This window comes from Haliotis rufescens, unplaced genomic scaffold (assembly GCF_023055435.1).
Source record: "Haliotis rufescens isolate VD_foot unplaced genomic scaffold, xgHalRufe1.0.p SCAF_5, whole genome shotgun sequence".
NCBI classification, from domain to species: Eukaryota; Metazoa; Mollusca; class Gastropoda; order Lepetellida; family Haliotidae; genus Haliotis; species Haliotis rufescens.
Genome location: NW_025964223.1, coordinates 55,238,616 through 55,249,618, shown reverse-complemented (window position 1 = coordinate 55,249,618; position 11,003 = coordinate 55,238,616). Strand labels below are relative to the sequence as shown.

General features: G+C 41.0%; 1 protein-coding gene across 2 annotated transcripts; it reads left to right on the top strand.

The window, feature by feature from the left end:
- Positions 1–662: 662 nt before the first annotated feature.
- On the top strand, positions 663–5,808 carry LOC124127269. Of its 2 annotated transcripts, XR_007218342.1 has the most exons (4): positions 663–969; positions 2,163–2,259; positions 3,853–4,217; positions 4,287–5,808. XR_007218342.1 is itself a non-coding variant. In XM_046490700.2 (3 exons), the coding sequence occupies exons 1-3, from the start codon at positions 747–749 to the stop codon at positions 4,049–4,051; spliced, it is 519 nt and encodes a 172-aa protein (XP_046346656.2). In that variant the 5' UTR covers positions 663–746; the 3' UTR covers positions 4,052–5,808. The 2 variants fall into 2 exon arrangements, 1 of the variants encoding a protein (XP_046346656.2); XM_046490700.2 differs by having other exon boundaries at positions 3,853–5,808.
- The last annotated feature ends 5,195 nt before the right edge of the window (positions 5,809–11,003 follow it).

Here is an 11,003-nt window from a genome sequence, read left to right as displayed (position 1 = left end):
TCACAGGATTTATCAACTGTTATCGCGGGATTTATTAACTGTTACTTCATAGGACTACACAAATGTTACCACACAGGGATACTCAACTTATAAAACACAGGATTAACAACTGTTATCACGGGATAGATCAACTGTTACCTCATAGGATTACACAACTGTTGTCACACAGGGATAATCGACTTTTATTACACAGGATTAACGACTGCTATCACAAGGGATTAATCAACCGTTCTCACACGTGATCATTCAACTGTTATCACACGAGACTAATTACAATTCATGTTTAATCGCCAACAATGTATATTAATGACTCGGCTTGTCTGGCTCAGTGTCTTGGTTGATGACGTCTCATCCTACCCCGACGGCTCATAATATCAATCACTGGTCTCCCTGGCTCGATAATTGACAGAAATATTGCTTCTTGTGGCATAATACAACTTTCAGCGACATATAGCGTGTGGTAAACAGGAAATGTTTTCTGTCGTAATCAGGCTAAGACATGTATTTATATATCATCTATGAGCCAATGAGCTGATCAGACGTAATTCGTGATCATTGTTTCCCGTCTTATCGGAAGCTTTAGTCAGAGACTATGATACCACTTCTTGTTGAAATGGTTATAAATACGTCAGCATTGACACACTAGAATAAGTGAGTTAGTAAGTCAGCTCTGACACACTAGAATCGGTAAATCTTGAAAAGGATCGAATAGAAAGAAGCTTTCAGGGGACAGATTTTACGAAAGGATGATGACAACGTTGAAACACGTTACCACCTTAGTCCTCGTGCTTGGCCTCTTTTGTGTCAGAGTTAGTCGTAGTATAGATTCTGCTGCACGGCATGCACATGAACGGAATAATTCAAGCCCAGAGACGCCCCGCGCTCCATTACAAAGACATCACACATACACAAACAGGAAACGTCAGGACAGGAGCAGATACACCGATGTGCAAAGGACAGGTGGGGGAGGTAAGAATATCAGATATTTCATTGCACGTAATACAACAGGTTCGCTTGACAAATTATCTCCTCATTCGTTCCCTTAATGGAGCGGCTGCAAAAGACATTTATTCACGTATCTGTGTTTTGGTCATGCTCACGGATTTTGAACGAATGTCACATTTGAATGAGAGGTGATCACGAGATAAAGACGTTTTGATACAACTAATTGACATATAGTCATCCGAAGACAAAGGCCGCGACAGCACTCAAACTGTGTGTGTGTTTTTTGCCTACCGGTGAAAGTGTTGGGGTATGTACTAACTGATTAAAAAACAAAGATGGCCTGACAGGACCTTATTTCCTGGAGGAGTTTTGGAAACTGTTCCTAAACCGATAAGGATTCATATACGATACTCGTTGTGTTTAAGTATCAAAACATATATTTATATGTGTGTATATTTTGTCTTTTCAAGAGGCTTTGAGGTTATTAATTTTATCATTACAATTGTATTTTAAGTAATTATTGTCTCTCGTAAATCGCTGTGCGGTTATTCGTTGGTAGTTTTACTGTGTGTCCAAATATATGTTACGCATGTGTCCTATGAACGAGACACAAATAAAATCCTCGGTCTGTCTGACTGATAGCTTTGAGGAACGGGGTCAAACGGGGAAACAAACAAACAAACAAACAAACAAACAAACAAACAAACAAACAAACAAACAAACAAACAAACAAACAAACAAACAAACAAACAAACAAACAAACATCAAACAACAACAGGACTATCCGATATCATGTCAAGACTCCTCTTGAAGATCCGGCTTAGAATACATCTTCAGCAACCCATCCTAGCCGTAAGAGGCGACTAACGGGAACGGGTGGATTGATGTATGTCATCGAATCCCAATTGCGTGGATCGATGCTCATGATATCAATCACTGTATTGTCTCGTTCAGACTCGATTATTTACAGACCGCCGTCATGTAGCTGGATTATTGCTGAATGAGACGTTAAACAGAACAAATACCAAACAAACTCCTCCAATTGTTTGGCTTCTCGAATATCAGATATATAGTTTGTCCCTAACTGATTACATTGTTAGCTTTAGCCATGATACTTTAGAGAGTGTCATATCAGTTCTGCATATTTGCTTGTTTAACCATGCTTGATTAAACCACGTGGACACTGACAACATGATGTTATTCTCCTTCATCTGCAGGTATGAACCAGAGCTCCCAGATTGCATACACCTCTATTGTACCGTTGATAGCTGTTCTCGGAATCCTGACAGTTCTGATAATGGCTATCAAGCAAAGGTATTTTAATCGCTCAAGAATAAACATATTTTTTATACATCTTCTTTTATACCTTTTGCCACTTTACCTTTGAAAGAACTTAATCGGGTCGAATCCCGGGTGTACAAAAAGTGCTATCTCTCTTCCTTCAGTGGAATGGGGAGGACGCACTTGACAGTCAGAAAAGTTTGTGCTTGAATATTTAAACAACACAAGGCATTTCCGTTATTTTTGGGTGGGTGGGGATGGGGGTGGGGTGATTGGTGTGTGTGTGTGTGTGTGTGTGTGTGTGTGTGTGTGTGTGTGTGTGTGTGTGTGTGTGTGTGTGTGTGTGTGTGTGTATGGAGTGGGGGGTCGTGTATCGTGTGTGTGTGTGTGTGGAGTGGGGGGTCGTGTATCGTGTGTGTGTGTGTGTGTGTGTGTGTGTGTGTGTGTGTGTGTGTGTGTGTGTGTGTGTGTGTGTGTGTGTGTGTGTGTGGAGTGGGGGGTCGTGTATCGTGTGTGTGTGTGTGTGGAGTGGGGGGTCGTGTATCGTGTGTGTGTGTGTGTGTGTGTGTGTGTGTGTGTGTGTGTGTGTGTGTGTGTGTGTGTGTGTGTGTGTGTGTGTGTGTGTGTGTATGGAGTGGGGGGTCGTGTATCGTGTGTGTGTTTGACAACTTAAGGCGTCATTCGTGCCTATATATAAAATCCGTAATTGTAACTGTTTATTATAAATGTTTTCATCAAAGTGAAGTCCGTGTTATCAGTATTTGTATAGAAGACTGATAACACACGAAGACTCAAGAAATATGTCCCGTCATAATTTTGCTGACTGTCACGAAATTATGCATCGGGCCATGATTACTTAGTATTCTTAGGCTACTATATATACTGGACAGGAACACAAACTGCGTGCTTCATAAAACTGAATACAGATATTAATTGATGAAAGATAAAACGATAAAATAAGTATGTTGACCACTGCCTCAGGATGTCAACAAATCCAATAAGAACCATCTTCCCGAGGCTAGGAAGTTATCTCACTTTAAAGTCCAGTTTCCACCTTTGTCAAACTATGCTGGATTAAGTGGCTTGATCGTAGCCCCACCAGTGGCTTTCACGAGTTATGCCCCTTCTGTGTCCCGCTTATTGACCAATCAGATTCCACCTCTTATATCACTCCCTTTAAACAAAATTCGGGCGCCCAGTAAAGACGACCTGGTCGATAATCAAAATCTACATTGTAATAAAACGGGTTTTACCTCGAAAAGTTCATCCAATCACTTGCAAGTGTGGAAACTGGACTTTTATAGTTATTTAACCCCACTGCATCGAGAAGATTACATAAACTCACAAATACGCGAATTACCAATTGTAAGAATATTTAGCAATTGTTAGAAGCAACATAAGATATGTTCGTACATACTGACCTGGTCCCCGTTTCAAAAGGCGACCGTCGTAACTCCTGTACCTAAACATAGACTTACGGCAGTCGTAGCGCTAAAGTCGCTTTGTGAAACTGTGACAGGGCTATCATTCACTGTTTACATGGAAGGATATATAAACATTCAATAAATCTGTTTAAGATGAGATATCAGTTGAAACATGTCCTATCATGTTGCCTTTTCCTTCCAGATCGTTATTGGTAAAAGTGCATAACATTGTGCACCGTGTGGAGCAAGGGTCCCGAATATACAGCTCATTGACAACTGCACGTCAGCTCAGTTGCCCCCACAGTTACACAGCTGTGCGTTTCACAGTTGCTGATCCAGATATCACCGACTCAAGACCACATAGTTATGTTGATATGTCACAGCCTTTGCAACGGATGTAGATAAACTCCCCATACAAGAGGAAGCAAGTTGGGTGCACACTTTGGAGAACCAATAAGCACAGGCATGGTGCTTAAAAACCAAGGATTGTTATCGGGGGAATCTGAAACGAAACCACGAATCTTGCAAACGAGCACTGGCCGGGTCACCAGTGCCCCATTAACAAAGGTTCAGACGATGTGTTCCTTTACACACTGATCACACCGTCTGAACCCCCTTCTTAATGGGGCAAAGAAGGTTCAGACGATGTGTTCCTTTACACACTGATCACACCGTCTGAACCCCCTTCTTAATGGGGCAAAGAAGGTTCAGACGATGTGTTCCTTTACAGACTGATCACACCGTCTGAACCCCCTTCTTAATGGGGCAAAGAAGGGTTCAGACGATGTGTTCCTTTACAGACTGATCACACCGTCTGAACCCCCTTCTTAATGGGGCAAAGAAGGTTCAGACGATGTGTTCCTTTACACACTGGTCACATCGTCTAAACCTCATTCTTAATGGGGCAAAGAAGGTTCAGACGATGTGTTCCCTTACACACTGATCACACCGTCTGAACCCCCTTCTTTATGGGGCAAAGAAGGGTCAGACGATGTGTTCCTTTACACACTGGTCACATCGTCTAAACCCCCTTCTTAATGGGGCAAAGAAGGTTCAGACGATGTGTTCCCTTACACACTGATCACACCGTCTAAACCTCCTTATTAATGGGGCAAAGAAGGTTCAGACGATGTGTTCCCTTACACACTGATCACACCGTCTGAACCCCCTTCATAATGGGCCCGGGGGCACAGAAGGTTCAGACGATGTGTTCCCTTACACACTGGTCACATCGTCTGAACCTCCTTCATAATGGGCCCGGGGGCAAAGAAGGTTCAGACGATGTGTTCCTTTACACACTGATCAGACCGTCTGAACCCCCTTCTTAATTGGGCAAAGAAGGTTCAGACGATGTGTTCCTTTACACACTGGTCACATCGTCTAAACCCCCTTCTTAATGGGGCAAAGAAGGTTCAGACGATGTGTTCCTTTACAGACTGATCACACCGTCTGAACCCCCTTCTTAATTGGGCAAAGAAGGTTCAGACGATGTGTTCCTTTACACACTGGTCACATCGTCTAAACCCCCTTCTTAATGGGGGCAAAGAAGGGTCAGACGATGTGTTCCTTTACACACTGGTCACATCGTCTAAACCCCCTTCTTAATGGGGGCAAAGAAGGGTCAGACGATGTGTTCCTTTACACACTGATCACACCGTCTGAACCCCCGTCTTAATTGGGCAAAGAAGGGTCAGACGATGTGTTCCTTTACACACTGATCACACCGTCTGAACCCCCGTCTTAATGGGGGCAAAGAAGGGTCAGACGATGTGTTCCTTTACACACTGGTCACATCGTCTAAACCTCCTTCATAATGGGCCCGGGGGCAAAGAAGGGTCAGACGATGTGTTCCTTTACACACTGGGCACATCGTCTAAACCTCCTTCATAGTGGGCCCGGGGGCAAAGAAGGGTCAGACGACGTGTTCCTTTACAGACTGACCACATCGTCTAAACCTCCTTCTTAATGGGCGCAAAGAAGGTTCAGACGATGTGTTCCTTTACACACAGATCACATCGTCTAAACCTCCTAAATGGGGACAAAACGATATAGATTATTTTGTCATTTTATTATTTGAACTTTATTTGGAATGATCATTTGTAATGCTTTATGAAGTTATCATTGTACAAAATTACTCAAAATGTATTATAATCTGTCAAATAAACATTTTAAGGTTGAAGTTGTTTGTTTGTGCCTTTTGCCTATGTTTTCAGTTAATGGTCTCAGATCATTTAATGTTAGTACATCTACTGTACTGTCTTTTTCAACAATTGGAGTATTATCTTATGTTATTCCTTTAAGATTGGAAATTCTAAATGTATTGACTCGTGTGAAATAATTACTGTTGACACCCGAGGGGATTTCTCTGTTCACCCAGCAGTGAATGGGTACCCGGTAGGAAGTGATGGTAATGTAACTGCTTTCTATCGCCCCACAGACTGCTTGAGTTGTATAATGACCTGGGATCCAAGAATGAAAATCGAGTTCACACTGATCCAGTGACCAGGGTAATATATAAGATCTATCACGTTCTATCACTATAAAAGTCCAGTTTCCACCCATGCCGAACTAGGCTGGTATTATGGAGTTACATTTTGGCTGGACTAACGAGTCTATGCATAGTCCAATCAAAACCGCGCAACGAAATCGAAATCCGGTTCGTAAACTGTCATGCAGTTCTGGTCGACTGCAGGATTTGCAAAGCATGTGCACCGCTAACACGTTGTCAACAGATATTTTCTAAATCTTTTCATGTTTTTAATCCAGGTGCTCACGTGATTTGATGCACTTCCCGATTTTAGACTCGTTTTATCACAATATAGATCTTGATTATCGATCATATAGTCTTGAATGGGTGCCACCGTTTTGTTTGAAGCAAATGCAAGTGATACGAGAGGTGGAATCTGATTGGTCCATAGAAGAGGTATAGAAGGGACATAACTCGTAATAGCCACTGGTGGTGCTACGATCGTGCCCAGTAATTCCAGCCTAGTTCGGCAAGGGTGGAAACTGGACTTTTAAAGTCAGTTAACTCTCTTGCCTCGGGAGGATGCCCGTGCCCCCTCATCACTGAAGTCTGTGATGACATAGCATGTGTCATTAACATATATCCTATTTGTGAATGTACTTGTAGGTCACATCCGATTACTCTTCAAGGATTTCCTGTCGCTTAAGGTTGAAATGGGTAATATGATACAGCGAAACCTCCTTAATCCGGATTGTAAGTTTCAAATGAATTCGGATTTAAATATGTCCGGATAAAGGAATCTTTGGTTCTTAATAATATTGATTTGTACACTGACGGGCAAAAGAAAGTATACACTTAAAAATTGAATTTGGTAAAAAATACAAACGTTTTCAAAACGTTACTAGGCTGAAAACAGGCAAACTTAAGGCCCAAAACACAACTGTGATACCCGTATGATATACTAGTACATCACCATCGACTCACCATTTCTTGTTTCATTTTTAGCCACCGTCAAACATGGGCGTATACTTTTACCCAGTACAGTTTTTTCATTACCTATTGGAAGTAGATCTAGACGATCTACAGTTCAAAAAATTATAATTTTTTAATTTGACGTTTACACGATATACGGCTTTTCCATTGGACGAGAGGTCGGTCACATGACCGCGAAATTGACGTTCATAAGTGTATGAACGACACAAATGGACGTTCATACGTTTTTCACGAGATCGTGTTCTTGAAATGACGTAAACACTTACGGACTACTTCCACATTCCTGGGGAAACCCCTGGGAATTCACTAGCACGAAAACATACATAAGCGTTCTTTCTGATCATTTAGAACCTTTATTCTTGGTCTCAGTGTTTCAGTATACGTTGAGAAATGTCAGAGAGCGTGACTGCATGATTGTTCACGAATATCCTCGCTGCGGCCTTTACTAATGAACAAACGAAGAAATGCATAATCTAAACTATCGTAGTATCGAGTCAATCCGTGCCTTGGCTGATATTGACTGTCTCCAGCAATCTATGAATTTACCTTAGTGTCTGTTTGACGCATCTTTATTCGCCTTTCAATGATCCGCCAGTTGATAAATGATGACTAACACATGTAACCGCCACAGGTTCATTAACAACTTCGGAAATCTCTCCCGTCCGTTTATAGTGTCGGCCATTTTGACGTCTCGTACTTGATGTAAATGTATTACGACGCGCTGTCATTGTGACTGACTTACTGAGGTAGTTCTTTACTGACCTTTCTCATCTCAAAACAGGATATGATTTGAACACATGTGCTGCGTAAGATGTTTCTGAAGAGCAAGTTGTGCATCCATACGCCCATGTCACCTCTCTTTTTGAGGAACTATTTTACTCCGCGATATAGCTGGTTGTTGTTGTATGGCTGTCAGTGTAAACATGAAGTCACACGTACTAAATAAAATTGTGTTTAGATCTTGGCCTACATCCTTTGAGGTAAGAAATTGTGATAAATTTTTAATAAGAATTGACTTTCACTTTGTGTGAGTTCATTGGAGTATGAACCTTCATAGAGTGAGGAGCAAACTGTATTAACGTCGGAGTGAAGGTCAATTCTTAAAAATCTGCCTAAGCGTCTTGAAAGTCTCCAGTTAAAATGATCTTTTAAGTCAGTTTATATTTTATTGTAATAAAATGAATTGATTAAAACATTAATATTAGACTTCATTACAAGAGTTAATTCCTTTGATTCAGACCCTCAATAATAGTAACTATTGCTTCTGATGATTGTTCATAACAATTAATTACTAATGTCAATAAGTGCTTTCATTTTATGATCTCGCAATTTCATATGTTCAACATATATGTATTTGAAATAACAACATTATTTCATTTTTCTGTACACAAACATCCATTGCATGACAAATTGTTGACGTTTTTTCAAACTTCGGACTATTAATGCACTAACCTTTTCAAATGTAACTCTAAGTTGTGGTAAGTGCAGTGCAGACTGTAGGCGTCCAAGATCGACTATATCAGTTATGTCTTTGTTCAACAAGGGCCCTATAACGACAAGACTAAAATTTGAATTAGCAACAGTTGTTTCAAATTTCAACGGGGCGGTCGGGTAGCCTAGTGGTTAAAGCGTCCGCTCGTCTAGCTGAAGACCCGGGTTCGATTCCCGACATCGGTACAATGTGTCCAGCTCATTTCTGGTGTTCCCCGCCGTGATATTGCTGGAATATTGCTAAAAGCGGCGTAAAACCATACTCACTCAATCAAATTTCAACATGATAAATCACACATGAATTGACACACGGGAAACCGGACCTGGGCCCACTTGCACAAAGCGATCTTAGCGCTAAGATGATCTTAATGAGTCTTCGTTAAGGTGTTCTTGTCTCAGTGATTGACGTGTTCTGACAGCTTGTTATGAACAACATGTGTCAGTGTCAACTTACAAAGTGTTACAGAAATATTCCGTTTGCCTATAATCCATTTCATAACCACACCTCAAAATCGGTTGTCCAGTTGCAAGAAACGCCGCAATTTGTCATGCAGAGTTGGGTCCCTTAGTTGCGCCTTTAACCTCAGAACATGAATTCGAATTCCCGATTCGCCCTGGTTATGATCATGGGTATATTAGCAGCATACCCATCCTCGGGTGTTTAAAGTATAAAACCTGCATTACTTCAGATTATCCTCCAGTATTAAGCTGACAGACAGGATATTCCTGACATAGTGCTCAAAGCAGCGTAAAATAATTATAATGAATTCACCGATACACTGCAACCACATCTGACTACTGAAGGCAGGAAGACTTCCCGGTTCAAAGTTCATGTTATCCTACAGGGGGTTAATTGGCCATGTTTTACCACCAGGTGGGATTCTGGGTCTCAAATACTCAGGCTTCAAGTGCTGATCAGTCTATGACAAACCTGTATCAAGAATTGACTTGAATAGATATTTATCGTTTACCCGTATACCCGTATAAAACTAGAATACAGCTGAATACGGGTAGAAGCGCCTCCACAGTCCAGTTGATGGAGCGTCAGCCCGCAGAGCGGAAGATCTGGGTTTGATCCTCGGCCGCGTCACACCAAAAGATCATTGGCGGAACCAGAGGGGGAGCTCCAGCCCCCCCCCCCCCCCTCCCCACTCCTGAAAAGAAAAAATAACCCCTGAAAAAAATGTTGTATGCAGTAAAATTATCTGCACGTAGCTGCATAAGTGCAATAATCTTGAACGCGACGTGAAACTACATTCCACCACACCTAAGCGGGGTGAATGAATTATTTGAATATACCAGCAGAACATTGAAATATAATGAATGAACATTTCCAATACAAAACGATTAAGGACTAAGTATGCAAATAAACGCACGATCTGGTGATACCGTAAACCGCTTGACAACAGCCAGCACTACTTTTATGATAAAAGTAAAATTCCAGCGAGCTTTTCAATCTTATCTCGTTACCGAGTTGTTGCTATTGACAAATTCAGATTACATTGATTTTGTAACATGTATACATACATACATAAGGAAGTGTTAGTGTTAGGTTAATCCCTGATACTTTAGTGTGTACGCTCCATTCATACTCACTACATGTTTATGCTAAACCTGATTCTACCAATGCTTGTTGTAAGAGGCGACTAATGGGATCGGGTAGTCAGGCTCGCTGACTTGGTTGATCGTATCCCAATTGCGTAGACCGATGCTCATGATGCCAATCACTGGATTTTCTGGTCCAGACTCGATTACCGACCGCCGACATATAGCTGGGATAGCGGCGTTAAACAACAAACAAACAAACAAACTTATAAAAAATGTTCTTGTGACTTGGGTCATAGTGAAGCAAAACATGTACCAGAATACATGTTTACTTGATTTTGTAATATTTGAAATAAATATGGTAACTTAGTAGTAAAATGTTAATGTCCTCACTCATTTAAAACACATTTTAAAATCTTCTCCAGGAACACTCGTGAGTGAGTGAGTGAGCGAGCGAGCAGCCTCAATATTCTAATTTCCTATTTGAATGCTTACATTGACTAAGTATGTATCAGTAGCATACAGGAAATAAGCGGAGGCAGGATACTGTTGTCGTGGGTAGTGGAACTATGATACAATTGTAACTAGATACATTAAATCAAACACAATCGAACGTCATCATAAATAATATTCATTTGTTTGAAACAAAATTAGATAATTCAATATCGGTCCTGATCACACTTCAGCTGAATATGTGTGTGCTACCATACATGTTGTTGACGGTGAATCATTTTGAACAAACGTTAAAACATGCCTTGGATTTTACCCAAAAAATAAATTCTATCAAAACATTCTTGATTTTTTGTGTGCTTCTGACTGTTGCAAAATAGAAATTGTCAACCACAAAAATACGCTGT

Excerpts from the sequence above, each read along its gene's own strand:
- LOC124127269 (XM_046490700.2), top strand. The coding sequence starts at position 747 with ATGATGACAACGTTGAAACACGTTACCACCTTAGTCCTCGTGCTTGGC. Across the intron at positions 970-2,162 it reads GCAAAGGACAGGTGGGGGAG|GTATGAACCAGAGCTCCCAG; the intron begins GTAAGAATATCA and ends CTTCATCTGCAG. Across the intron at positions 2,260-3,852 it reads ATAATGGCTATCAAGCAAAG|ATCGTTATTGGTAAAAGTGC; the intron begins GTATTTTAATCG and ends TTTTCCTTCCAG.